Source organism: Sceloporus occidentalis, unplaced genomic scaffold (assembly GCF_023333645.1).
Source record: "Sceloporus occidentalis isolate IW3139 unplaced genomic scaffold, rSceOcc1.0.p SCAF_15, whole genome shotgun sequence".
Taxonomy (NCBI): domain Eukaryota; kingdom Metazoa; phylum Chordata; class Lepidosauria; order Squamata; family Phrynosomatidae; genus Sceloporus; species Sceloporus occidentalis.
In genome coordinates, this window is record NW_028316995.1 from 5,109,397 (window position 1) to 5,135,602 (window position 26,206).

The 26,206-nt window shown below is 35.4% G+C and overlaps 1 protein-coding gene across 3 annotated transcripts in view; it reads right to left on the bottom strand.

Moving 5' to 3' along the window:
- Positions 1-26,206, bottom strand: part of LOC149303174 (neurexin-1-like) — a 619,545-nt gene that overhangs the window by 8,913 nt on the left and 584,426 nt on the right. For all 3 annotated transcript variants that reach the window (XM_089481601.1, XM_089481603.1, XM_089481600.1), the window contains one exon: positions 1,165-1,255. In XM_089481601.1, the coding sequence (XP_089337727.1) occupies positions 1,165-1,255 (91 nt within the window). The remainder of the gene's footprint in view (positions 1-1,164; positions 1,256-26,206) is intronic.

Here is a 26,206-nt window from a genome sequence, read left to right on the forward strand (position 1 = left end):
CGTGTCTCATGTTACTTTAAGCTTGTGCTACGTTATGCCCAGTAATCTGTAATGCAGTTTGGGGAATTCTGAAGCATTGTATGTAAAGACATTTTTTTTAATTAACCATCATACAATGTGTGTCACTATATATGCAATTTAACAAATACCATATATACAAACAATTTAACAAATCTATCTATCTATCTATCTATCTATCTATCTATCTATCTATCTATCTATCTATAGCAATTATCTAAATGCAATAACCTAATATCTAGAATTATGGTCATTCTCCTAACTGATCCATATGATTCCTGTTCTAACTTAAAATGTTATAATTTTGATATGTGTGGTAAATTTGATCGTTTTTGATTATCACATTTAATTGTTATAATTGATTATTCTCATTTTAATTGAAGTTGATGTTGAAGCCCTTTTGAAATCAGCACCTAGGCAATATGCAATCCGCCATGGAAAGTTATTTCTAATAATATTTGCTCTTGTAAACTGTCTGGTGAACATGATTTTTTAAATCCTGGACAGGCTTAACATTTTATAACCTCTAATTCATCCCCTTTTATTGCAGCCTAGTTACAATTTGTGTACCTGTAGGTTTTTGATCTTAATTGCACACTATGATGAAAAATAATCTGTTTTATGCGATCTGTGTTATTTTTTTTTAAATGGATTGGATTGTCATAACAGACACATTATTTTTGGAAAGGGTTTTGGCATTAGGAATTTCATCAGGGCTGGAGGGTAATGCTCTCTTTGTTTACATGACTACGGTAATTCATTTCTAAAACTCATAAATAATAATGCATAACTTATCATTTTGGACCACTGGATGAGAGTGGTAGAACATAAGTTATTGTATGGGTAAAGGTGATGGAAAATCCCTCCACACAGCATTGAGGGGGTCGCTAAGGCATTATTAAACACTAAACTACCAGCCAAAAAAAAGCCTAAACTTGTAGTGCTACCAGCACTGCATGGGATTCTGGTTAGGCATATGCAAATAATACACTTTATACATGTACCACTTGGAGCAAATGTAGATAAATAAAAGTCTAAAATTCTGGTTTAGTGTTCATTACAGTTTGTATATTTCTTAGCATATGCATGCAATTTAACCGATGAAACATGTTAAAGAAAAAAGGGAATAAAAAAAAGTTGACTAACCTAACCCACCTGAGCTCGGCTCACATGGATCAATGTCCTCATCATCGTCACTTGGACACTCAGCAGAAGCCACCAAAATATCATCCGTGCTCTGAAAATGAAAACAGAAGCAATAGACTTATTACACCAATGCCAGCATATAATATATGCACCGACTATTTGATAAATGTAACAGACATAGGAAGGATTGCTTTCTCCGGTGATGACTTCATGGCCTTCAACATATACCCAAATAAAACATATATACATTTAAAAAAAACAAATATGCATCACAGTTTTACGAAACAAATGGTTGCTTTCATTAAATCAATGCCTCAAAATAAATAAAATAAAAGGATCAGTGTAATAAAATGTATAAGGCCAATACAAACTTCAAATAATATAACACATATAAATGTATGTGCGTCAAAAATAGGCAGAGTCACTTAGATACAAACAAAGGTAAAACATTTAATACGAACAAAAAATAGAAGAAGAATATAAAAAGTAGATAACAAAAATAATATAAAACAAGTCTTACAAAACCTTGGAGAGGAATTTAGTTCATGACATCTGTCCTATGCATTCCTGAGGATGGAGGGAGGGAGTGTTGGGACGAGAAGAGTCCGTGGATGGCAAGTACATCTCCCCTCTACCTCTCCTCCTATGCTTCTCCAAGGCCTTAACTTATATACACGGTTTGAATAATGATGTCAGTCTTGTCAGTCTATTGGTCTTCACCTAATTGGGTAAACATGCTCACTAAGATCTTTACACGTCTAAACCCTATTTTAGGTGGTGACTGTACGCATACTGTAATGCCCTTTTAGAGTTACAACTATACCATGCATTAGCAAGCTTCTATCCTATCTATAGAATGCCTGTTCAGCAAATCCTTCATTCCATATTTTAAGATCAAGGAAACCTTGAAGCCTATCATTGAAACATATTAATATATCTTAATAATCATTTATTTATGAACAATGATTACATATCTTTGACTATTGCCTATACCAATAATTATATATGGTCCATTTCATATTACTAGGGTTAAAAGAGATGTTAAATGTGTTAGAATCTTTTACAATCAGTAGGTAAACAAATAGGTGGTTCATACTAAGAATCAGTAACCAACCGATATACCACTAACTTTAAGTTGTAGAGCCGCTGTGTTGTATGTTAATCCTGCCTATATTGATGATGTTAGTAACTACTTTTTAAGTGATTGATCTTGCCACTTAATAACGAAAATGGCCAAAACATTATAAAAAACAGTTGATTTGCTGAAAATTATTCCATTTGTATGGGTTCTTTGACCCCACAGTGTAACTGTTTAACGCTTTCCAAAATCTCCTGATGGAAACAATGTATAGAAAGACATGTTTCTGAATTACCGTATTTGCTCGATTATAAGACGACCCTGATTATAAGACGACCCCCCAAAATCTAAATATTAATTTAGGAAAAAAACAAAAAGCCTGAATATAAGACTACCCTATAGGAAAAAAAGTTTTACCAGTAAATATTAATTCATGTAAACAATATTTTCATATTTAATAAAAGCTATGATTGCGAAAAATATATTTTTTTACATTTCCTTTTATTTGCCAACCTGCCCCCCAGTTATGCACATCTGCCCCCAGGGTTGCCACTCTGTCCCCAGAAATGCCTTATACCCCCTATTTGCCACTCTGCCCCATGATGTGCCTTTTAATCCCCTATATGCCAGAGTGGCATATAGGGAGTTAAAAGGCCTATCATGGGGCAGAGTGGCATATAGGGGGTTAAAAGGCATTTCTGGAGGTATATATATATATAACTGCTAACAGCAATCACACTCCTATCAAGCCAAGGCAGCCAGTACATGCTGGAACATGGGGATGATAGGAGTGTGAGTACAGCCAACCTATGCCATGCTACCACCACCACCCTTACACATCCATACTAACACACACTCATTCACAAACATTTAAATACTCATTCATTCCATTAATCACACATACTTGCTCAAAAACCCTCCCCCACCCCCTTACCTGCAGATCTCTCACTCGAAGACTTCTGCAGGGGCCCGCTGTGCGAGCAACTTCTCTGGCCCTGCCCCCAGAGGAAAGAGAGGGAGGCAGAGTTATGTGACACTCTGCTAGCTTCCTGTTCTCCTGCTGCTCGTGACCAAAGCCCGGTAAGCAGCATGGCCCCAGCGGACATTTTGAGGTCTGATTAGGAGACGACCTCGATTATAAGACGAGGGGTATTTTTCAGAGCATTTGCTCTGAAAAAAACCTCGTCTTATAATCAAGCAAATACGGTATGTTGTTGTATTCTCTCTAATAAGATAGGTTAGTTTATGAGGCTTAACTATTGAAAATATATTTACAGTACTCAAGTCCCATAGTAACATGTTTTTAGAGAAATGATAGTAGACTTAAAAAAAGATACAATTTGTTCACCATTAACACAAAGTAGACCAGGCTACACCGGTCTGTTCTATCAAATTATGGACTATGGGGATTCCTCACGATGCCACATATAGCAAGCTGAGATACTTTTATGCAAATTTACATTGGTATCAACTGTGTGAAATCTTAGTCTCTTAAACCTGATGCAGACCTCTGAAGGCTAATGTCATTTCCAATTTAATTAGTATAAAGAAATTGTGAGCTGGTTAGAGATAGAAGGCTTAATATATCTTATCACGCAAATGTAGCTTGTAGTTCTCCAAACTGGTGACTGGCATCGACAGATCTTGAGCTTAAAAGAAAGAACTTAAAATATGTTTCCATATCTGGTTATATAATTTTCGTTTTTCTTTACTAGTTAATCAAGGAGCGTGATAAGTACAGCTTGCCATTGATGACAATGTATCTATGCACATACAATCTCCTATATAATATAATCTTGACAGCGCATATTCACAAACCCCAGACAATAGAATTTGCAGGTTAAATATTCGTGTTTTACTGAGATTTCTTTGAAGCCCAGAGATGCAAAAAACAAATGTAGTAATATCCAATTCACCCACTTTTTCAATTTTATCATGTAATTACTGAGCATAATATATGTAAAGCTATATAAATGCTTAACTATAACGGCATAAATCAGGAACATAAAACTAAAGTTAAAATAAAATATACTGCTATTCTTTAAATATGGTGTGTAATTTGAAAGCGTATAACGTGGTATGTATTACAGAGTATTAGGCTACCTCTAGATAAGCATTGCGCACAAAAAAATAGGTCAGACCAAGTTGTCAACTCAAATAGCTATTAGATTCAAAGTACTAAATTGTGAAAAAAGTAACAGGTTCATAAAATCTTTTTTTTTCAGAGCTTTAGGCCACCGCATTGATTTCATCTGTATGAAAACATTGTTAATTTCCATACAATATTTATGGGTCTATTCTTGATGATGTCGTATCACACCAACTGCTAGGAAACATGCGCACGGATCTTGCTGTGTGATAACTTTGAGATGCAAAACAGCTTCATTAAAAAAACAAGGCGGCGTGTGACAAGCATTGATGTTCTTTTCTTATTACGTTGGGAAAGATGAAAAGCCGCTGTGAAAAAGTGTCATTTAGTGGGTTGGGACTTTATTACTTGTCGTTGTAAGTTTCAATAAAACAATGACCCATATGAAGTCATTTATTTTTCATTTCAAAGATGAATATAAGAATGCAAGCACTTGAAATGGATGAACATTGAGATGAGGACCCTTACAAAATACAAATGTTTTAGAGAGATGAAATATCCTTTACTACATTTTAGTAGCATCAATACGTTTACGGAAATCAGTTATTGTTAGTTAGCCGTCACCTATAAAATACCACCATGTGTAATGGTTCTACCAGGCTGAATGAAGCTGGGGGTAAAATTCAAAAGTAGCAAAATAATATACATAAACTAAAATACTTGGGAATCATTTATTATAATATATATATATATATATTACCGGTGTACTAGACATGTATAAATGGTTCACTATTATCCTGCTTGAGAAGTATAACCTGCCTTACAATTGCTCATTTATCTGGGATGGTTTGCATTTTAAACTGATTCGATTAAAGCCTTTTTTAGCATTTATTCACATGGGCTGGTTGATATGCACAATTTTCCACTCAAGGCTTCGTTTTTTCCCCTTGCCTTATTGTCTGGACTCATAACATTGTATCATTTGACATAATATCAGATTAAAGACATTATTTCATGCCATGTAAATAAATCAGGCCTAATAAAGCTCAGTGAATCTAAATACCGTTTCCATTTCACTGTTCAATGTCGCAAGACGCTATCTATAGCTTCTGATTCGAAAAAGAAACATAAGGGGTTTTTTACCACCAGCGCTAACGACACTAATTGTATGTATAGAGGTCACGTTAAATTCAGCTTAAAATGTTTTTATGGAACTACATTTCCACTGATAAATAGTGCTTAATGGGATGATATCTAAAAGCATAATACGATCTTCTAAATTCTAGTAACTGTTAAAGCAAAGACTTTTCACAACTGATGTAATTAGCCCTTTTCTAAAAAAAATATCTAAAATATAATTATTGATATATTTAGCTGATGTGGCCAAAGGGTTATATTCATCATACAATTTTTCAATATAAATGAATGTTCTGGCAGAATGTTTAATTACATAGCCTTTGTTTTTCTTGTTCTGTTTCATTCATGTGTTACATTAACATAATTAGAAAGTAAAAATTATATTTTGGAATGAAATTAAAATTCTGCACTATCAACAAAATAAAGACAATGTTCCATTTTCATGTGAACATAAACTAATCATGTTAATGAAAAATGTCAGATTTCATGCATGATGTTGAAAATGGATTTTTTCATTGTTCATGATGCTTTCTTATTATAGTTTCAAAACCAGAAGGATCTTGTGTTTTTTTTAATTTAGGTATCTAATATTGTACCGCAAAATGATAGTGGAAAAAAAAGGAGTGGATCTAAACTGGAAAGGCTTATGATTATTTTAAACATCTTTTCCCTAACAGAAAGCATAATTTTCTATGATTATCTTGTTTCTTTCTGTGATAAAACTAAAGTTCCAGAAATGTATATTATTGGGAGGTATGTTTACAATGCTATGTGCTCCAATTGTGTTGTTTATTAGGTCACAAAATTAAAGGCATCAAAGAGCAATCCAAGTGTCCTGTTCCTACTCAATAGAGCCCTCCTTTTCAAAACTGATTATTTTTTAATATACAATATATAGTTATAACCATATGCTTCTTGCTGTACAATACCACAACATGCCAGCAAGTAATGTGTGATTATGCTGCCAAATTAGAATAATCCAAAAATTATATATTTATTTATTTTAACTATGGAACAATGAATTCCAGGGTATGCCTAGAGCTTGTTTATCTAGAGCTATGGCCCTTTGTTAAAGGAAAATTTTCTTCTCCAACTTTTTGTAGATGATTGATTTTACCGAGCTTTGCACTCGATAAGTTTTACTTGCACGGCTCATAAATATTTCAAAATGTTAAAAAGCCTGTGTGGTCATTAATAGCCCTGAGACCACTACCTAATCAATGTTTACATATATAAATGATCCTTTTGAATTGTTGTTTGTGATATACAGTTTGTGCTGACAGGTGTCCTGGTTTCTGGAATTGCTTTTTTCACAATCCACTGAACTACTAAAATCTAAAATAATAATAAAAAATGGCATGATACCTATACTCATCCCTGGGAACATGAGTTTGGCCAGGGGTCTCAGGGTGAAGCAGGCTTCACCGTGGTCTCCAGGTCAGTTTTTTCTTTCTCTTGGTAGGGGCACAGTGTCTGGCTGCACCTACTGGGTTGTCCAGTATCCTTTTTCTCTGGAAGTGCTGTTTGGCTACACCCATTCCCCCCCCCACTACTCCATGCCCATTCCCCCCCCCACTACTCCATGCCCACTTAATGTTGTCTGGGGCTAGCAAAACCCCATGCACAGCTAACACCATCCTATGCATGACTAGCCCCATCTCCATACAGCTAACGCTGCCCCCTTGTGGAGCTACTCCTAAAGAAGGAGAGCGCCACGTAGCCTTCGCTGGGAAGTTCCCATGTATCGCCATACATTAACACAACCAAATGTCAGATTTTTGCACATGATGTTCAAATCAAAAACTTCATTAAATTATATGAATTCTGAAATTTGACGATTCCTGACAATTTGAATATAGTTTACAAATTATTACAGTTTATATGTTGATGGGAGAGTAAGTGTTAAAAAGAAGCGACTAAACAGCTTCTTTTCACAATACATTACATTAATGTCATAATTTACAGTAATATTGACCTTTGCTGAACATAGCTGAGTGTTTGTTGACATATACATCCCTCTACAGAAAAAAATCCACTTAAATCCATTACCATATATTTGGAAAAAACACATGGTATTTATAATTACACTTATAATCTTTAATCTCTTAAACATGACATTTCAAAGAAAAATGTAGCCATATTGGCTTTTTAATACAATATCTAGAGTTTCTTTGCCTTTATCAATAGTTTCCGGAATGTTTTTGTTTAACCTACAAAAATTAGAGAACTAAGAATGCTTCATTCATTACCCCCCCAAAATATATTATTACAGAATTTATAAAGCCTATCCATTGTATTATAGCCACACTTTATTCCTTATTCCTCATATTTTCCTGTACCACCTGTACTTCAGAATTCACATATTTAAATTGCACAGTAATTCTGTTCACCGGATTTTTTTTATGTAAAACAGGGTCATCAACACAGTAATAAAATCCTGTGCTTCCTGTTCAATGGAGGGCTTAATTGGTCTAATTTAAATCAAAAATTACAAGGGCAGGAACTAGTATTATTGAAGCACCTTTATTTGGCATCTCTTAAATATTTAATGCTCAATATAACACTTTCAGTGCCAGAATGTCAGGAGGATATCATAAAAACCATTATTCTGATTATCTTGTTATGCCTTAACTAGAACGTTATAAACCGGCCTATAATAGTGTGCTTCCAGATGGGCACAAAATGGTAATTCATTCAGCCGCGACCGCAGCAATCTGTAACAACCAAATGTAAATGACCCTATACACAAGTTCATGTTTGGACTGGGCAGAAAAATATACATTTTTATGTTTTGTAACTGAAACTACGTGTTTCATCCTCGGTTGATCAGATGAACACTTTGACTACCAATGGGTTGTCCAGCATTCAAATATTACAGCAATTTCATTTTTGGAATAGCCTATCAGGACTTATTTACATTAATGGATAGTTACAAAGTCTGAATCAATAAATGTAGACAATTTTAATGCAGAGGTTTTTTAAAAAAAAAATAATATGCTTAAATAAAAGTATAGAAAAAGCTAATAAAAAAATATATGAACATTAGATGCAGTATATGTTCAACAAAAAAGAGCATTTATTCCTTTATCCAACATCCAAACAAAGGTAATAGAAGGTTGTTACGATGGCATTTAATGGGTTTGAGGCACATGATATCTTCATAGGCTACAGTAGCCCACAATGGACAATAAAGGTTATGTATACGTTATACAAAGAACCCAAATGCATACAAAAGATATTTTCACCCAAGAAGAACGCAGACATGTGCCTAATATATTATTTTAATGGATTTTAACTTTATTTATTTTTAAGCATAGAATCTTTTTTCAAAATAGTCAGATTTCATAAAATCATTTTTTTTAAAAAAAAGACAAAATAAACCCCAAAATAATTTAAACTGTACCTGACATCAAGGTGTTATAACAATGTGATTCTAATAAAGAAATTATAAATAGTATTATGACATATCAGTTACTCTTCCCAGCATGTTTCTTGATGTCATCCAACAACAAGATGGAGAATCCCACTGCACTGTAGCTTGAGAGCTATTATAAATTCTATAACTATAACTTAAATGAGATTTTTCCATATGCTATGTTTTATGTTTAAAGGAAACTGTCTTGCCCGCAATGATGAACCCATAATCCAACAGACTTTCTTAATTTATTTCCTGTTCCAAGTATGTCTATAGGGTCCACTAATTCTTGGAAGCTATCAAGAGTTTATTGGTCTACTGACAAACCAGTCATGAGGAGCTTTTTAAATCATCTTTACTGCTGATGGTAGGATCAATGTTTACCTTTCAAAAACCAGTGATCTATTTTGTAGATTAAGAACATGTACTAAAATAAATCCTTCCTTCTGATAAAGAGCTGGTGAAGAACAGAGATCATGTTTACGTATCTTAGTTAAATTTAAAGGGGCACTGCAGTCATCATATGCATCATATGGTACCTCCATGGTGGTCTAATGAGACCACACCATACATGCGGAGGAAGCATACCCATTAATTCCAATGGGAGCGATTTCCTGCCATTGATTGGCTTAAACAAGGACATCGGAGGCTGTGATTGCTTTTTTAATTTAGTTTTTTTTTATTTTCTTTGATGTGACTGCATGAGGGATTAGACTGCCCATATAGCTGACCTACCATATCTACACAGGAAACATGATATGATAAGATGTTTAGATATATAATCATCAAATTCAGCATTCATTTTTATTTATCACAAGCATTATTTGCATTCTATAAAGCTACACAAATAAACTTCAGCAACTCGTCATCTCATTTCCTGAAGGTTTAATCACCACCCAAAAAATACCAAAACAATGGGTCGTCCTTGAACCCATTAAAAACAATAAATTGTGAGCCCATACATCTACCGGCTTTGTCATGAAGGGGTTAAAAAAATCCAATGTCAACAATCAATGCCTGGTTTGGGGTCACATGACAGTTAAGTATTCCCACCAAAATGATGAATGAGGAAATGAGTAGGTGGAACAGAACCTTTAATATAGTCTTTTATTTTTCTTCTTTTCCTTTTTGTGCGACGTGTTTCTTTTTTTCTTAATATGATGGAAAAGTCTTAATATATGTACATTTTTTTCCCCTCTAAACTGGTACTTCCTGTTGTGAATTTATGCAGTATAGAACATTTTTATCCTGTGAAATCCGTGGAGCTTTGCCATCTGAATACTAATGAGCGGAGTTATTCTTCCATAATGAAAATGGAAAAGAAGCTTTCCTTTCTGTCTAATTATTGCTAGCAGTGACAAACACATTTTAACAGTAGTTTGAAAAGAAGTGTGTGAATTCCCCACAGAAACTGTAAAGCCACGCAGACAGCTGGGAGAATATGTATGTATAGATGTCATCTTTCAAACTCTAATTTCCTTATTTCAGCCATTGAATAACATGGCTGTCTTCCATGTCTTCTGTCTGTGCTCTGTAGGAGAGCATAGAGAGGGGGGATGCGATAGACACATCTAACAAAGTACAGGAGGGCAATTAATTTCAAAGGAGGAGCAAGAGTTCATAATCTAAAACTAGAGTCATAGATAAGTGCAACAGTCTCCAAGCAGAAGTGGTAGAGGTTAATACAGTGAGGAAATTTAAACATGCATGGGATAGCAATAAGCATGTAGCTTTCTCGTGTGTAAATGTTCCAATACTTTTGTTGAGTGATGCCCATGCCTGGGAACTTCTCTGCTCCAGCTACCCTTGTGGGACACGGCCAGGACTGCACACTGACGTCGGTGGGCGGTCCCGCGGACCTTGGGGGAGTTCCCGCTGACATCTGTGGGCGGTCCCGCTGACGTCGGGGGGGAAACACCACCATGTAAAGGAAAAAATCGGCAGGGAGCAGGGCGTGTCAAGACCCCACTCCCGCGACCCAGAGGATTCGGGTCTCGACGCGGAGTGCTCACCCGGCAATCTCCGGGTTAAACCCGGAGAGTTCCCAGGTATGGTGATGCCATAAAGCAATATTAAAACATTTTCCTGAAACTTATAGCAAATTATAAAACAACCAAAAAATGTGTGCACACTACATACTTACAACTCAGTTTTCCTAAATTAGAAGAACTTTAAAAAAGACTATATATGTATATATATATATATATACATTATCCCTCTATTGGGGTCCAGGTTGCAGTTGAGCAAACCCGAATGTCCCTACTTAATAAAAGAATATGAACATGTACGATGTCCTTCAGGCATACTCAGGGTGGTATTCATCAAGGTAAAAAAGAGAGCAATTCATATATTCATATATAGCAAACTTAATGTAATTAACATTAATAATGCATTTTCCATTTCAGAACGGCCAGAATTCCCATGAAGAATCTGTTTGAGGCAGACATCTTCCTGTGAACCCAGTTAGTCCCCAACTCCTCAGAGATAAGAACTGCTAATAGCATCATACACAGTATAGTTCCGTTTATACCATCATGTAGGTAATGAAGGCACAGCAATGTGGTATCTATGTGATTATTAGCCCATTTTTAACGGAACCCTCGGCGCACCAAAGGCAATATGTTATTAATAGATGTGATATTGTGTGGCGGATAAATAGGACATGCTAAAAATCAATCCCCTTCCTATGAGATTTTCTCCTGAACTTCCTGCACCTCTATATTAAGCTTGATTTTCTGCAGTTGCACATGGACCAAGTTAAAGGCCAGTAGAGGTCTATAATACGGCACCGATAAAGGCTTACAAGGCCATAAAAAACCTAAAGCGCAGTGGTAAAGACAGGTGATATGCCGCAATTATGTCCTGTTGGACTAAAGATATTTTGAAACTCAAGCAATTTTTCAGCCATGGCAGTCAGAATCAATGAAAGGAGCTATAATTCACTCTTTGGGGTCAGTCAACAGCACTAGGTCTCTGCGCGTGCACAATCAATAGGAGCACAATTTTCAGTCTTGAAGCTGTGTCCTATTTTGCGCAATATATATATATATATATATATATATATATATATATATATATATATATGTATAAATATTCATGAACAAAGGTAATTGTAGTTCTCTCCAAAAGGTTATAACCCTGAATATCTCATGCTTCAATAAAAGGTCCTCATTTCTCTTTGTAAAGAAAAGAAAAAAAAACATTTTAATTGATTTTCCAAATTTAATAAACTAGATGTGATATCAGTTTTTTGTGTCCGTGTTAAAATGTAGTGTACACTTTGCTGTTTTATAGGAACATGTTGCAATGTGAAAAAAACATGAGGGATTAGTTAAAAAAAAAACTAACAATTCTAATCAAAGATTAACATATACTTTGTGAAGCGTGAAGTTAAAAGCATTGCTTTGAAATGAAACATGTCGGTTAGCTAATTAAAATGTTTTAAAGATAAAAGGCTTATAAACTAATCTGCTGCATCAGCACTTTCATCGGCAAAGCAGAGGGCCACATGTTTTGTAAAGTACCTGGAATGCGTCATGGGGCGTTTTTAGAGTAAGCTCTGGGGACAGCATGAATATTCTAGCACCTCTGTTTGCTTTTGACGTAACTGGGAAAAAAACAACTTATTCCAACGTGAATAAAGAATTGAAGACATTTATAAATGAATAGCGTCCTTTGGATTATCTAGTGTTTAAAGAGCTAGCATGCATTATTCCTAAGCATCCCATTAAAATTACAATTGAATAGTAGGTCCACAAAACCGCAAATAGAGGATCATCATATTTAACATATTGGAGAGATGGCAGGACGTTCACTGTTCATTATCATGGTCCTACATTGGCAGGTTTCTCCAGCAAGATGGACCAAGCTAGCCCTGGATAATGTATAATTTAGTGGAAGAGGCTTTCTGATATCACTATGCATTGTACAGGGACAGCCAATCTTTACCCGCAACAGTAGCTCACTGGGGTAGCTCTTCGTAACATATTGAAGTCATAACATATTGCTCTCTTTTTAGTGAATAGATCCCATTGGCATCAACGTTGCTATACAAACCATTAATTGTTGTGTTTAGATTAGATCCATTGTTTAATCGTCACCAATAAAGTGCTACTTTTGGGCATAAGTTAAATAACTACTGTGATTAACTTGTGTCTTCTTATACCCACTTCTACACATGCATTGGAATAGATATTTCATGAGTCTTTAAAGGTGCACATGACGATTAAACAGACATTCACCGGGAGTCCAAGGAGAAGGGGACAAAGAAAGAAGACACAAGAAGCATTTGGCAAAGAAAGAAGACAGGATAAAAATATGCAAGAGAAGAAGTGGAGTGTGCAAGGTACGCAGAGAGACCGAAGCGGTCACCCGAGAAGATAGGAAGATATGAGTGAGAGAGAATAACCATGTAAGAGAAACTTAAATGGGAGTGTGAGAGAGCAGGAGGGAGTGAATGAGTGACAACATATTTAGTTTTCTAATGTAAAATGCCCTCCAATTTTCGTCCAAACCAAAAAGGCAGAAAACAAAATTTGTTGTGAAAAAATAAAGATTTGTCTAAATCGTTTTTGGCCCATTTGCACAAGTCTATTAATGTCCCACTTTTTGAAGTTTCCTCACTAACGAAGGAATTAGAGTTTTATCACTCTTTGATTACACTTTACATTATGAAGTGCCAACCCCGGTAAGCTTCTTCTCCAAGAATAGCTTAGATGCCCATGTGTAAAGCATATACAGTATTTAAATAAGTGAGTAGAAACCACAACTCTCCTGCAAGCTCCCACTTTATTGAATAAACCATGCAATGCCAGCTTTTACTCATACAAATAACCCACTGACATTGCGGATTGAGGTACACTCGTCTGCAGCCTATTATTCATGTAATTAGTCATTCTGTTTCGTGCTTAATTGTTATAGTAGCTTGAATGACATTGCCCACTAAAGTTCTAATCAATAGTTCCTCCATTCAGTGCAACAGAATCTAATTCTAATTCAGAAGCCAAGTAGGAGCTTGGCGCTTAATAGTCTTCAGTAAAAAGTATATCTATTGTCGAGTTTTTTATTGTAAGCACTGTACTTGGCCTAGATTCCTGTAATAAAAAAATCTACAGTATCAGTGCGATTTCTGTTACTTTCCCATAGGTTTGCTTTTTTTTTTGCAGGTCTACAGAAAATCTACTATTGATAGTATCGTGCCTTAGGCTGGCCTGTGGAAAAAATCCATAATTACTTGGTTTACTCTGATATTTCATTTCAACCACACAAGGCCAGTAATAATTTAATTTTGTACAATATTTGGGGGTAACAACCAAAACTTTATGAATATTCAACCAGTCTAAATAAAATCTAGTTTAAGGAGCTGTTTTTTTCATGTATGTTTTCTTTTATTTATTTCCAGCATTTTATTGATGTTTTACGGGTGAACAGCTCTTTTGCCTATCATGGTTGAAGGGCTGAGTTTGAGGACCTTGGGTTACCATGTTCTCATTCCCAGTCCTTTCCATTTTCAAAGCATGCAAGATGGGCAAGTGTGCTTTTCCATTAATACGACAGATTTGAATCCATCATGGTCATGGGGTAGGGGGTCTATCCATTATCAAGATACTGTATTTTCATCCTACACATCATTAAACCTATGTAATGTTACCTGGTGCCATAGACCTGTCTATTGAAGTCCTTTGGTTTCCATAACCATATGTGACTATGTGACATTTTTTCTATTTCTCTAGGACCCAATAATTCCCAACCCCATTCCCTGAAACTATTCTTACTTCATGCCCTTTTAAGATGTAATTAGTTCGACCACTTTGAATGAAGCAACCAATTCCTTGTTAACTTATGAGATCATAGATACTACCAGATCTATTGTAGAATGTCAGATGTAGTGCATTACCTGCCATATATACACCACAAAATATCTTAGATTCCTTTTGCTTTTTAAAATAATTAGAAATAATTAGCTATATCTATTCAAAAACCTTTCTTTTCACACTTTTACTTACTAGAACACTGACCTTATAATATGGAGTTGGATATTATTAGTTATTTTTTTTCCCGACAAGACAAATTCCACCTAATAACTAACTGTGTCGATGAAATCATTAGTAAGCAGTCATTTACCATTTTAAACAAGCACAAATATCTGTCACTCAAAATGTTAATCTTGATCCAGTGTACATTTACAATAGGTTGTTGTGTCCAGTGACCCATTCTGGACAAAAATGAAAATAGGAATGAAATTGGGTAAAAGGATTCAAAATAAATTGCATATGTAACCAAATTATATGAGGTCACTATCACATAGCACAAGGCTAAAAGAGTGACGTCACAGTTCATATTGGTGTCACCAAAATGAAGTATAGTATCCAGCTCGCAATGAATTTTAATTTAATTTTAAATAGGACTAAACTGTCAAAACTTTGCATGACTATATTCTATGTTTCAATCTGTTTTTTACCACACAGTTCCTTTAAATACCCAGAATTTAGTAAAGAAATCATTTTGAACCAGCGACAAAAGAATGTATGGAACAGGTACAATGATAATTATTTTCCAATATGTCAGAAAACTGAAATTTATAGGTAGCCCAATGTATTTGTTACAAAAAAGAAATAAAAGGCATATCTGGACTGAACCCCTTGAGTCTTGCACGGTTATATAACTTACTGCAATGCATCCCATGCCATGCATGGCAGGCAAATGGTTCAAACAAAATAAATACAATAATAATAATAATAATAAAACTTAATTCCATTAAACTATATGTGTGTATGCTTCATACAGTTTTGCTTAAAGCCAATCATTTTAATCTGTATAGATTTCAGCAGAAAAACAAATATGAAAAAAAACATGACCTACATTCCCCCAGAATACACACAAACGTTACTTTTATCATCCAAGTATAGATGTCAGCTTTTTGAAGATTTATAAAGCTTAAATTTGTTTCTATACATAACCTTTTCACAAACATGTCAATGGAACCTATACATCAAATCAGTGCATCTTATGACTTATACATCAAAGTCCATTTGTTTGGCAATATTTTTTCCACCTCATCACTATGTACCTGAAACGGATACAAGATTTTTTTTATATTATTATCTAAAGAAATATATATATATATATATCCCTCCATGTATATATATATATATATAGTTTCATGGCAAATTTACTCTTAAATATTATGCGCATGAGCTTTTAATTAATTATATTTTTGGGTGTGTTCCCACTAAAACTAGTAACGCTATCTAATATATTTTAAATAATAGATTTTTGCATATTTTTTGTAACAGAACACTTTATCATACCATGGAATGTTAACAAAAAAAGGACAAGATTAAGATAACATTCTAACACAATATAACCTTGCAGATAAACATTAACAATGGGCTGAATCATAAAACACATTCAGAAGTACATAAGAAATCATAGTTACTGTGCTGTCCTACTAGTCAAAAAAAATATTTCTTAATACTGTATGTGCAGAACATATATATCTGTTGAATTCATTGCATTCCCCATCACTGATAATGTAGCATGCAAGAGAGTCACAGATGTTCCCATTTCTGCAAAATGTTGAAGAAAAATTATGCTCACGACAAAAAAAAATTAGCCATGGTCAGGGATTAAAAGCCACAGTTCTGCCAAAATAATTAAATTGCCATATCAAATGCCCGATGCAGCTCTCGTCTTTTTATATTTGTATTCTCTTTTACGGTATATTGTACAGTAGTGTACCAGGAACACTTTAACTGAAAGCATAAAAGCTTTCATGCCGCGATTAAAAAAAAAACTAAATAAAGAAAAACAAACAATAGCAACGGCATTGAGTTATACGCAAAAACCTTTCCATATTTAAACCGCAACATGCAGAAATGTGTTTCTTTAATAACATGCATGCAATATGTTCACAGGCATTTTCTATTTTAATGAGAAAAAACATTATTCACTTCTTAAATGGTGAGATTTCCCCTCCAACCCCCTTCTTAGGTATTTTATATATAAATTTAAAAAAATTAAATAAGTGACATGTTACATGCTGCAGTGCTCAACCTGTGCTCAGTGTCGGCTGTGATAAAAGCAACTACCTGAAAGGTTTCACAGTGCCATCTCATATCCATGTCTGCCTGGCTACCCTGCGCGCTTATAGCTTTTTTTTTTTTTTTCGTAATTCTTAATGGAAAATCCTAGGAAATTTAGTCCATCCTCTGAAATCAATACTGGTGACAGAAGAGCTCCCTGACTCAGTGGGAGATGAAGATGATAAATTGCTTGCGCATCAGCTTGGCCTATCGGTGCCCCGTACACAGACTGGCGAGGAAAGAGACACAGAAAGCTCCATCCGTCACGTGTCACAGAGAAGCCAATGGCTGACACGCTGCTGCAGCGAGATGCTGCAGTTTGTTCGGCACATAAGAAGCCCTGGATATAACAGTCACGCGAATAACTAAAAAATCCTGGCAGTACAACCTGCTCCTGCCTCAATATGCGGAAACAGACCGTCAACAAGCACAGTGCCTGCCCGTACGATTCTGCTAGGGAGGGAGGCATTATGTTGCCTTATCTTCGCACGTAATCAAAAGGATAACATATTCTGCGTGGTTTTTTTTTTTCGGATTTATTTTTTATAATGATTCGGTGGGATGTTGATTATTACAGTTATTTAGCCTGATTTTGTATTTGCAGCCCAGAGCTTGGTAATTAACATACTGATCACTTCACAGAGCTGCCTCCAATGCACCTAAGTGCAATTACAAATGTATTCCCAGGTTAATGGATGGCAATTTTTCTAAGTCATGTAATTTCACAAGACATCTTTGTATAGCAATTACACAACATTAATTCAATACATTAATATTCTGTTTTAAGCAAAGATTGATTGTTATGGTGCTTGCACATCTCTGTATAATTGTTGTTTTGCAGGCACTTTTAAAGTAACAGGGAACCAATTAATAATAAACAGATTTAACCCAATCTTCTTGCCTCCACTATGAGCATTTTAAACCAAGCTTTTCCTTGCCTACCTCACATGGTCCCTCCTCTCTCTCTGGTCTATCATCCATTATCTTCATTCCCAATCATAGTTTTATATAGCGCCATCATATTCCGTAGCGCTATACAGTAATTACCCCAAAACACTACACACTCCAAACAGCGTATCAGACCATCGCTCCGTACAGGGCTTAACGCAATGATCCAATCAGAGTCTACCGTCTATTGTGATTGGACCTTCACACTAAACTCCGCCAAGCATAAATGACGTTTCCTACGGCGGCAAGCCTCTATTAAGAGATTGAAGCGATTGAATCAGAAACTATAAAATGTTACTTGTTGCAAATAATTACAGTAAAATACCAGCTATTACAAGGAGATACAATCTTCCTCTCCACCAAAAGAGCAATAAAATGAAGAAAAAAAAACATGAATATCATTTTTGTTCGTTTTATTTTAAATGCATTTTAAATGCAGAAATAATGTTTTTTGATATTGTGCCTTATACATCTCTCCTTTGAACTGCTTTTGATACCTGTAACATATTACATTATTTTCAATATATGAACGCTTCATTTTCTTTTGTATTCTGCATTTTCTCCGTAAATACCTTTTTACATCTCTATAGCCCAGGCAAGTATGAAAGCATTCGTCTTTGCTGCATTTTTTCTCTGAAATTCCTTTTAAATTGCTGTTAACCTAGCAATGGAATTCACTAAATTTAAAATACAAATAGAGCAACCACTATGGCAGACATATGAATGCATGCTCATCCACCCTTTCCTTTTATAAAGCGGTAGGTTTGTATAATATATATTTATATAATATTTATATGATCTATTTCCCTCCTATTACAAACATTTTCTCAGTGCATGTTGAGCTCACATAGTTTAAAAATATGCAATGATACATCACTTCTTCAGCTTCTAATTTCTCTCTCATCTGCATTCCCGTGATAACTTTTTACATCGTTTTCCAACTATCCCAATCATCCTCATTCCATGTGTCTTGTTACCCCTGTATCACACTCTTGTGCCATTTTCCCATCCAATCCGGAACCTTTAGCACATCTCTTCATTTTAGCTCTTCACCCAAATATCCAGGACCATCTTTTTTAATGTAGGCTAAAATGAGGAGGTTGTGCCAGAAGGACCCTGCATTCCCATCTGTCCTTGATGTGCAAGCAAGATGTTGAAAACATTAGACTTCTGTGGTTTCTTTTGATAAATAACCGTGTTGAGAAAATTATGGTTACATGACATCACATGTCATGTAACCGCACAACCTTCCAGTAACTCGGAGAAAAATGCTTTCAGTGCTTTTCTCTCACAGCCCGTCAACAACCAAGTAGAACTATATATGAGATCATTTTGCTTCTCACTGATGGGGGCCCTGCAAAAGTCAAGTCGCCTGGAGCTTCACAGACCCCTTAGGGCAGCCCTACCAATATTCCTTTGTTTTGTTCACACAATTGCCCATGTTATATATTTTATATTTCATAAAACAATAATCTTGCCAAATTACCAATCATACCAAATATACATTACTTTTTTGCTTTCTTTTGTTAATGTTCTACCTCAATTACCCATGTCAGTATCAACTGATTCTCACCATCCACTGTAATCACTGTAACTTGTTCCCTCAATGATAACAAGATTCACAGCTGTCCACAAGCTCCTACCATTTATTGGCCCTACTCTTTTTTTCTTTTCTCTATATTTTCCTTTGTACCACTGTCATTAGATTGACATGGGAACATTCAGCACTTTACAAAGCAATGCACTGCTTACACTTTTGCATCCATTCCTTGTAATACTGACTGGCACTGATCTCCTCTCTATGCTTGACATGTAATACGGATATGGACACTAATAGAGAAGCATGAAAGAAGTGAATGAGAATCATTGGCACTCTAGGTCGAGATGAGAAGGCACCTGCAGTGGGAGCTGCTGCTAGGACTGCGAGGAGTCTTTATTTGTACCTAGCTGCAAGCTGAAGGCTATTGTAGATTCTTGCATAGCAAATTATGTTTGACAGGTGGTGGTTCTGGATTCCAGTTCATGTTCCTACATGACAAATGCAAACTTTGAACGTTTGAGCAATAATAATATTCATGGATTTTTTGGGGGAAAATATAAGAATATTCTTCCTAATTATGCATCTGAGAGTTCTCTAGCACATTATACAAGCAAGACTAGGGGAAAAATGTAAAGAGTTACATTAATCCTAACTCTGTGAGTTTCCACCTAGACTTAAATTCTTTAACCCCCCCCCATATTATTGTATAATTATGACTTTGTTGTTATCAATCACTGAGGATCATCAGAGATCCAATGAGACCTCAATGAGTCCCACCTTATTCCGAGTATAAGATCCAAACACGTCTTTATGATGATTTCTTTTGGCATAAATGATGTGTCATAGTCCAGAAAATGGCGTTAATTTTAAGTCTGCTCCCAATTATATTTTTTTCACCAAATGCCTCCGATAATATTGACATGAGGAGGGGGGGGGGTTCATGGTCCTGATTATGAATATTTTTTGACATGTCAAACATCTTTTTGATTGTCCCTAGTTTTCCATTGGATTAACTAAACCAATCTATTATATTTATATATGAATAATTTATTTGGAGCATTTAATTCATTAGTTAATTCCCAATATGTTGCACAGCTTTCTAACATCAAGGTTATTTTTTGATAAAGATGACCTTTTTTGTATATAAAATTTGTATAACCGTTACAAAGCTTAAAGATTGCTACATAACTTCACTTTCTTAGTGACAATGACAAGCATAATCACGTTTTTAAAAAAAAATCATCAAAACCAAATCAGAATTTCAGATGATTCAAACCATCATCTGAGTTTAACATATTTTCACTCAACATACACATAGTAAATTGTGATTTTCATTTCTATCTATATTGCTATTTTTTCCTGGAGTAGCATGTTCTGACTTAAATGCATTGAGGTATTCAAAATAAATTGAGAAAATCACTAACTTGTAACCGCACAAGGTGGAGTGCTTAATGTGGAAGGTTGGTGGAAATTAGCTTATTTGACATGAATAAATTACGGTGAAGGCACTGGGTGTTAGAAGATAGGTTCCATTATCTCTCGATGTGCTGTTTTTTCCCCTCAAAATAATACAGTGACACATTATTAATATTCATTCTTCAAAGAACAAATCGACTTACTGAACAAATTAGCAATAACTGATTTCTTTGGTACCAGTGAGTTATAGACTGGATAATAGGCAACTCTTGTCAAGTTGTATCCAGCCATGCAGAACATCTGCTGAACAGCACAGAAAAACAATTTAAAGAATTAGAGTTCATATTCTTTTCCCCAGAATTCCCTTTTTCTAGCTCAACATGAAACAGGACCCTCGTAACCTCTGAGATTTGTGTATGATAGATTGCATCTATCTCAATATACATGTTTATCTGTTTGTTATTGTAAATGCTTGTAAATGAATGTCAGTGTTCTAAAAAGTTACTTGGAGCAAGAAGGTCATTCTCTCTCCGGTTACGCATACTGTGGCTGTGTTTCTGACCTTCATGACATCATATACAGACATATACAGATGTAGCGTTCCACAATAAGCCTTTTTTTCTGACTTATTTTAAATAATAATCTTATATGCCTGGATAAAGAACCAAACCCGTGGATAAAGAACCAAATAATGGAGAATATATTAGAAGATACTCTTTTTGGGATTTCAGACACTATGGTCTAATTACTAAAGGGTCTATTCACTGTTTGCAGGAAAGTTACTGTTTCAACTCCTGAAATTCACTATACATTATGAAAGTCCGACCCAAGTGAGCTTCTGCTGCATGAACGTGGCTGACCCTATATAATGTATAGTTAAATCAGTGAGGTTTCTTCAAAGTGTCCTCAACCCTTGCTAGAGAAACTTGTCCCTATTCACTGATAATTTAATAATTTACATAATCCTGCCTTCTACCTGCTATACAAGGAGGACTACATGTAAAATGTATATAAATCAGAATTGTTCAGTGAATTCTCATACCATAGTCTGTTTACATACACATAGATAGGATGCTGAACTTAATGGAAGCTAATCTACCAACAACTTCATTTGTTCCATACGATTTATTATTATTTATTGTTTTATTTAATGCATTCATATTCCATAGTGCTGTTCAATGGGAAAACGGGACATAACAGGGAACATACCTGGGAACTTCCCTGCTTAGGCTATAGGGAGCCCTCCGTCGTAAAGGGACCGGTCCCAGATAGCTTAAATCTCAATAGGAGTGGGAGGAGAATAGGGCAGGAGTGGGTGTGTCTAAATGTGACCCAAAGGCAGAACGCGGTGACCTGGAAAACTGGGGAAGCGGTGCTTCACCCGGAGACTCTGGACAAAACCTGGAGAGTTCCCAGGTATGAGCATCACATAACAATTAGGACGAAACAAGAAGTAAGGCCGGCGCTACTTAAAAGGACTTACAATTTAGAAATTGGCTGACTTCTATGGACTATTACCTTTTAAAAGTTGCAGTTTATGGTTGCACGTCACATCTTATTTTCCATGTGGCATGTGCTCAAAAGTTCTATTTTTAAGGGGAACCACAAGAGAGTCAAGGAAGATGGGGAAGGAAATGAATTAATAATTACTGCCCCTTTTTCTTCTGCTTTGCCCATTCTCTGCTTATGAGGCATTTGAGGCTAGAATGGCAGTACATACCTGCAAATGCCCACAAACGGGTCAAAATTCAACCCCTACATCTTTACCCATGTCAGATATTGACGGCATTCACTCACAATGTACTCACAATAACCCAAAATGGGAACAAAGCCCGATTAACTGAAGTATAAAGGTACAAGCAACTGTTTTTCTGACGTGTTCTTTTCATTGTGCAGTTACTCACTGACCATTTAAGGCAAGAAATTAGAGAGGTAAAATATTAGTCCGCTCAGCTCTACTCTATTAATTAAACATGTCCGCTATAATGAAGAAAGAAAGGAACAATTTCCATTAATTTTATATAGTTGGATGTCTTCCTAGATTTTTAAAAAGTCGTGACTTTGTCTCCCATAGGTGACTCCTGTTCTTCCGTATCTCCATCAAACAGGCATGAGGAAGCTAGGGCACCCAGAAATTACATGATTACTTGTTGACCTATAGAATTAGCAGCTGCCATGCTGTCTTTTGTAGTTAGAAAAACGCAAGTGTGGATGACAGACAAATTCTCTTTTAATTAATTTTGTCTCAAAGTCTCCACTCGCACACTTAAGCGTGTACTGAAATCTTTTACTAGTACGGCTAGCTGTTGTGTGCCAGGGGAGCATGTGTCCTTTTCGTTTCTTACCAATGTATGGAGAAGGAACAAGGATAAATTTAGTTTAGTCACTATACCAGGTGCCCAGAGATCTTATTTGAAATATGTACATATGCATGTCAAGTGCGATGATGTACTTGAGCATTGTATAAGAAAACAGCATAAATCATTGTCAAGAGCCAGTCCTGTTTTTTCCTTCAAGGAAATAAGTCTTAGTGAGCTTGTAAATACATTTCAACTTTGATTTAGAAATATCACTTACGTCATTAAAATGTGTTCAGCTACAGTTAACATTTAGAACGATGTATAATAACCAATTTAGTGAAACATACACAGCTATGCAATTTAAAATAGGTTATTTAAATATTTAAAATTAACATAACAATGCATTTGCTCTAATTGTTAACCACATTAAATATGAAGCATTTTTTTTCTATTAAAGTATATATAATGGCAATTATGTATAATCATTGCTCTAGACTGTTGCTAAGGCAACTGCAGAAGGCAAAATGATATGCACATTGAAGTTGCAGTTGTCATGGCAACCTGGTCCTTCAGGATTTTACACACACAATGCATGACAGCAGCATTCCCTTTGATTATGGATACTTTAGGATTTTTGGGGCAGAAAGCGATATTTATTGAGGCTGTGCCACCGAGATGTTGGTGATTCAACAAGTACGTAAATAAACCCAAAATAACTGAATTTAGCACCTTTCAAACCAATAAAGAATGGTTGAATCTTAGTAGAATCATTGTTTCTAACTCTGTGTGTGCCGAAGATGTGGGTAATGGAGTAGTAAAAACATGTTCACACAATCCTATAAGATATATTCATTTCTGGGAAATCTTAACCCATTACCTGCCCGGGGAACACTAAGCAATGCCACGCAGGCACGCAAATGGTCAAAACAGAGCACACACTTAGAGTAACTTTAACAGGGTAACGTACAGTGCATTTAAATTGCTATACCATCTACACAGGATGTGTTGCTAATATTAATAATAATCCACAATCCAAAACAATTCAACTGGAATCTAGATTTATCCAGGACAAGCATCATTATATTGTTATATCTCAGGGAATGAGCTATGAACCTTATTCCTCATTCACTTCCAAAGTAGTAAGATTGCCCCCTACATTCATTCACACAAATGGTTTCTGATTAGCAGGGCTGTAACATGTACAGTTTTATTTCTAATATAGTGACTAATAGGGGAATTTCATTACAAATGAATTCATTAGACAGTAAACTGCAGTGAGATTTGATAAAAAAATATCTCACCACTGAAAATGCATCATGAAATGTTCAATCTCAGGGGATTTCCTTCCAGAAGGGCCCAGTTGGCCCTTCTTAATGCATAGGTTAACAAGACAAACCATTTAGCGATAAACACCTGCATTCATTGTCCTTTATTCAAAACTCTGTTTGTATTAACATTACAATATATTGCTAGAACTGCTATAAAATTGCATGCTTCATCCATAAGCTCATATTTTAAACAGACCTGAGAAAAATATGTCAATTTCATCCAAATTAACTATTTGCCCGTAGGGCATCAAGGAACCAGTACACCCATTTTTCATCCTGTGTCAATTATTCATATGCATATTTTTGAGATGGTGGCTCCTCCATCCTTTTTTACAATCAGTCTTGCAACAGATGGCTCATACATCTGCATTCCATAAGATCAAACTAAGCTTTTATGATAGTTTCACTTTAATGTTAAATGAAATTCTGTTTTTTTTGTTTTTTTTATGCTTCTGACCAGTTAGGCATTCTCACCACAGTTTCAGTACTGAAAGAATACAAAGTATTCAGCTGCAGATGGTTAATACATTTTTAAAGAAATGTTAATGAAATATCTGATATTTTAGCAAACATGTCAATTTTGACAAAGACAGGGTTATTTACATTAATAATGTACAGTACTATTAATTATGCAATACCTATTATTTAAGGTCTCAAAATTTTAAGTAGGTATAATATAGGGCGGTCAGTATGGGTTGGTTGAATATGGTCTCCCCTTGAGAGCCAGGGCACCTAATTAGGCTAAACTGATGTGGTATGGATGCTGTGGCTCTTATCAGGAAGTGCGCACAAATATGCACTGACATCGTTGCATGTGTGCAATAGCTCGAGCAACAGTCAGTGTGCACCACCATATGCTTTCTGCGGGAAAGGAGAAGGGATCACAACCATGGGGGATGAGGGATCCTAGATGACACCAAAATGGAAAAGGGAGCATGAACTAGGCAGGGATACAGAGAAAGAAGACATTGGTATAAAACAGAAATAAATCAGACACAAGTGAAAGAGAGGGACAGAAACAACTTAAGGACACTGGAAAGGGAAATGGACAAGGGGAATATGGAAAAAGAGGAAATGGAGTGGGATACTGTTAATAGAAATTTAATCAACTGATGTTTTTCTGGATTCCGCAACCTCAGTACAAGATCTTACAATAAGAATATTAAAGAATATTTAACATTAAAAATAAGCTCAGTCTTAATTGATTTATTGCATGTTAACTAAATATGTATTCTGCTATATGCCTCTGCAATATTTGCATGACTAATACCTTTCCGTAACAAAACTTTAACGTATTTGATTGGACAGAGTTAAACATTTGTTAAAGAAATGGATATTATTACTTCCAAACAATTGACGGCGGGAAAATTAAAAGCTATTATATGCAGTGGTGATAATTACAGCTCGTTTATCATCATTTTTCTCAGAGTGGTAACTTGATGGTAATCGGGCAGAAAATATATGTGTAGCTTCTATTACTGGTATGCTTAGTGTATAATTTAGAACATTTTGTTTTATGAGTGTGTTAGATTTACATTTTATGATATCTATTGTTACCCATTTGAATCATCAAACATAGAATTTATCGGGGGATTAGAGCCATTCGGCCCATCTAGTCTGCACATTTTTCCTGATGTAGGACTCAAACTTTAATCAGTTCTTGGTCTTATCTTAGCCTTTATCTATTTCTATCCTATTCAAGTTTAA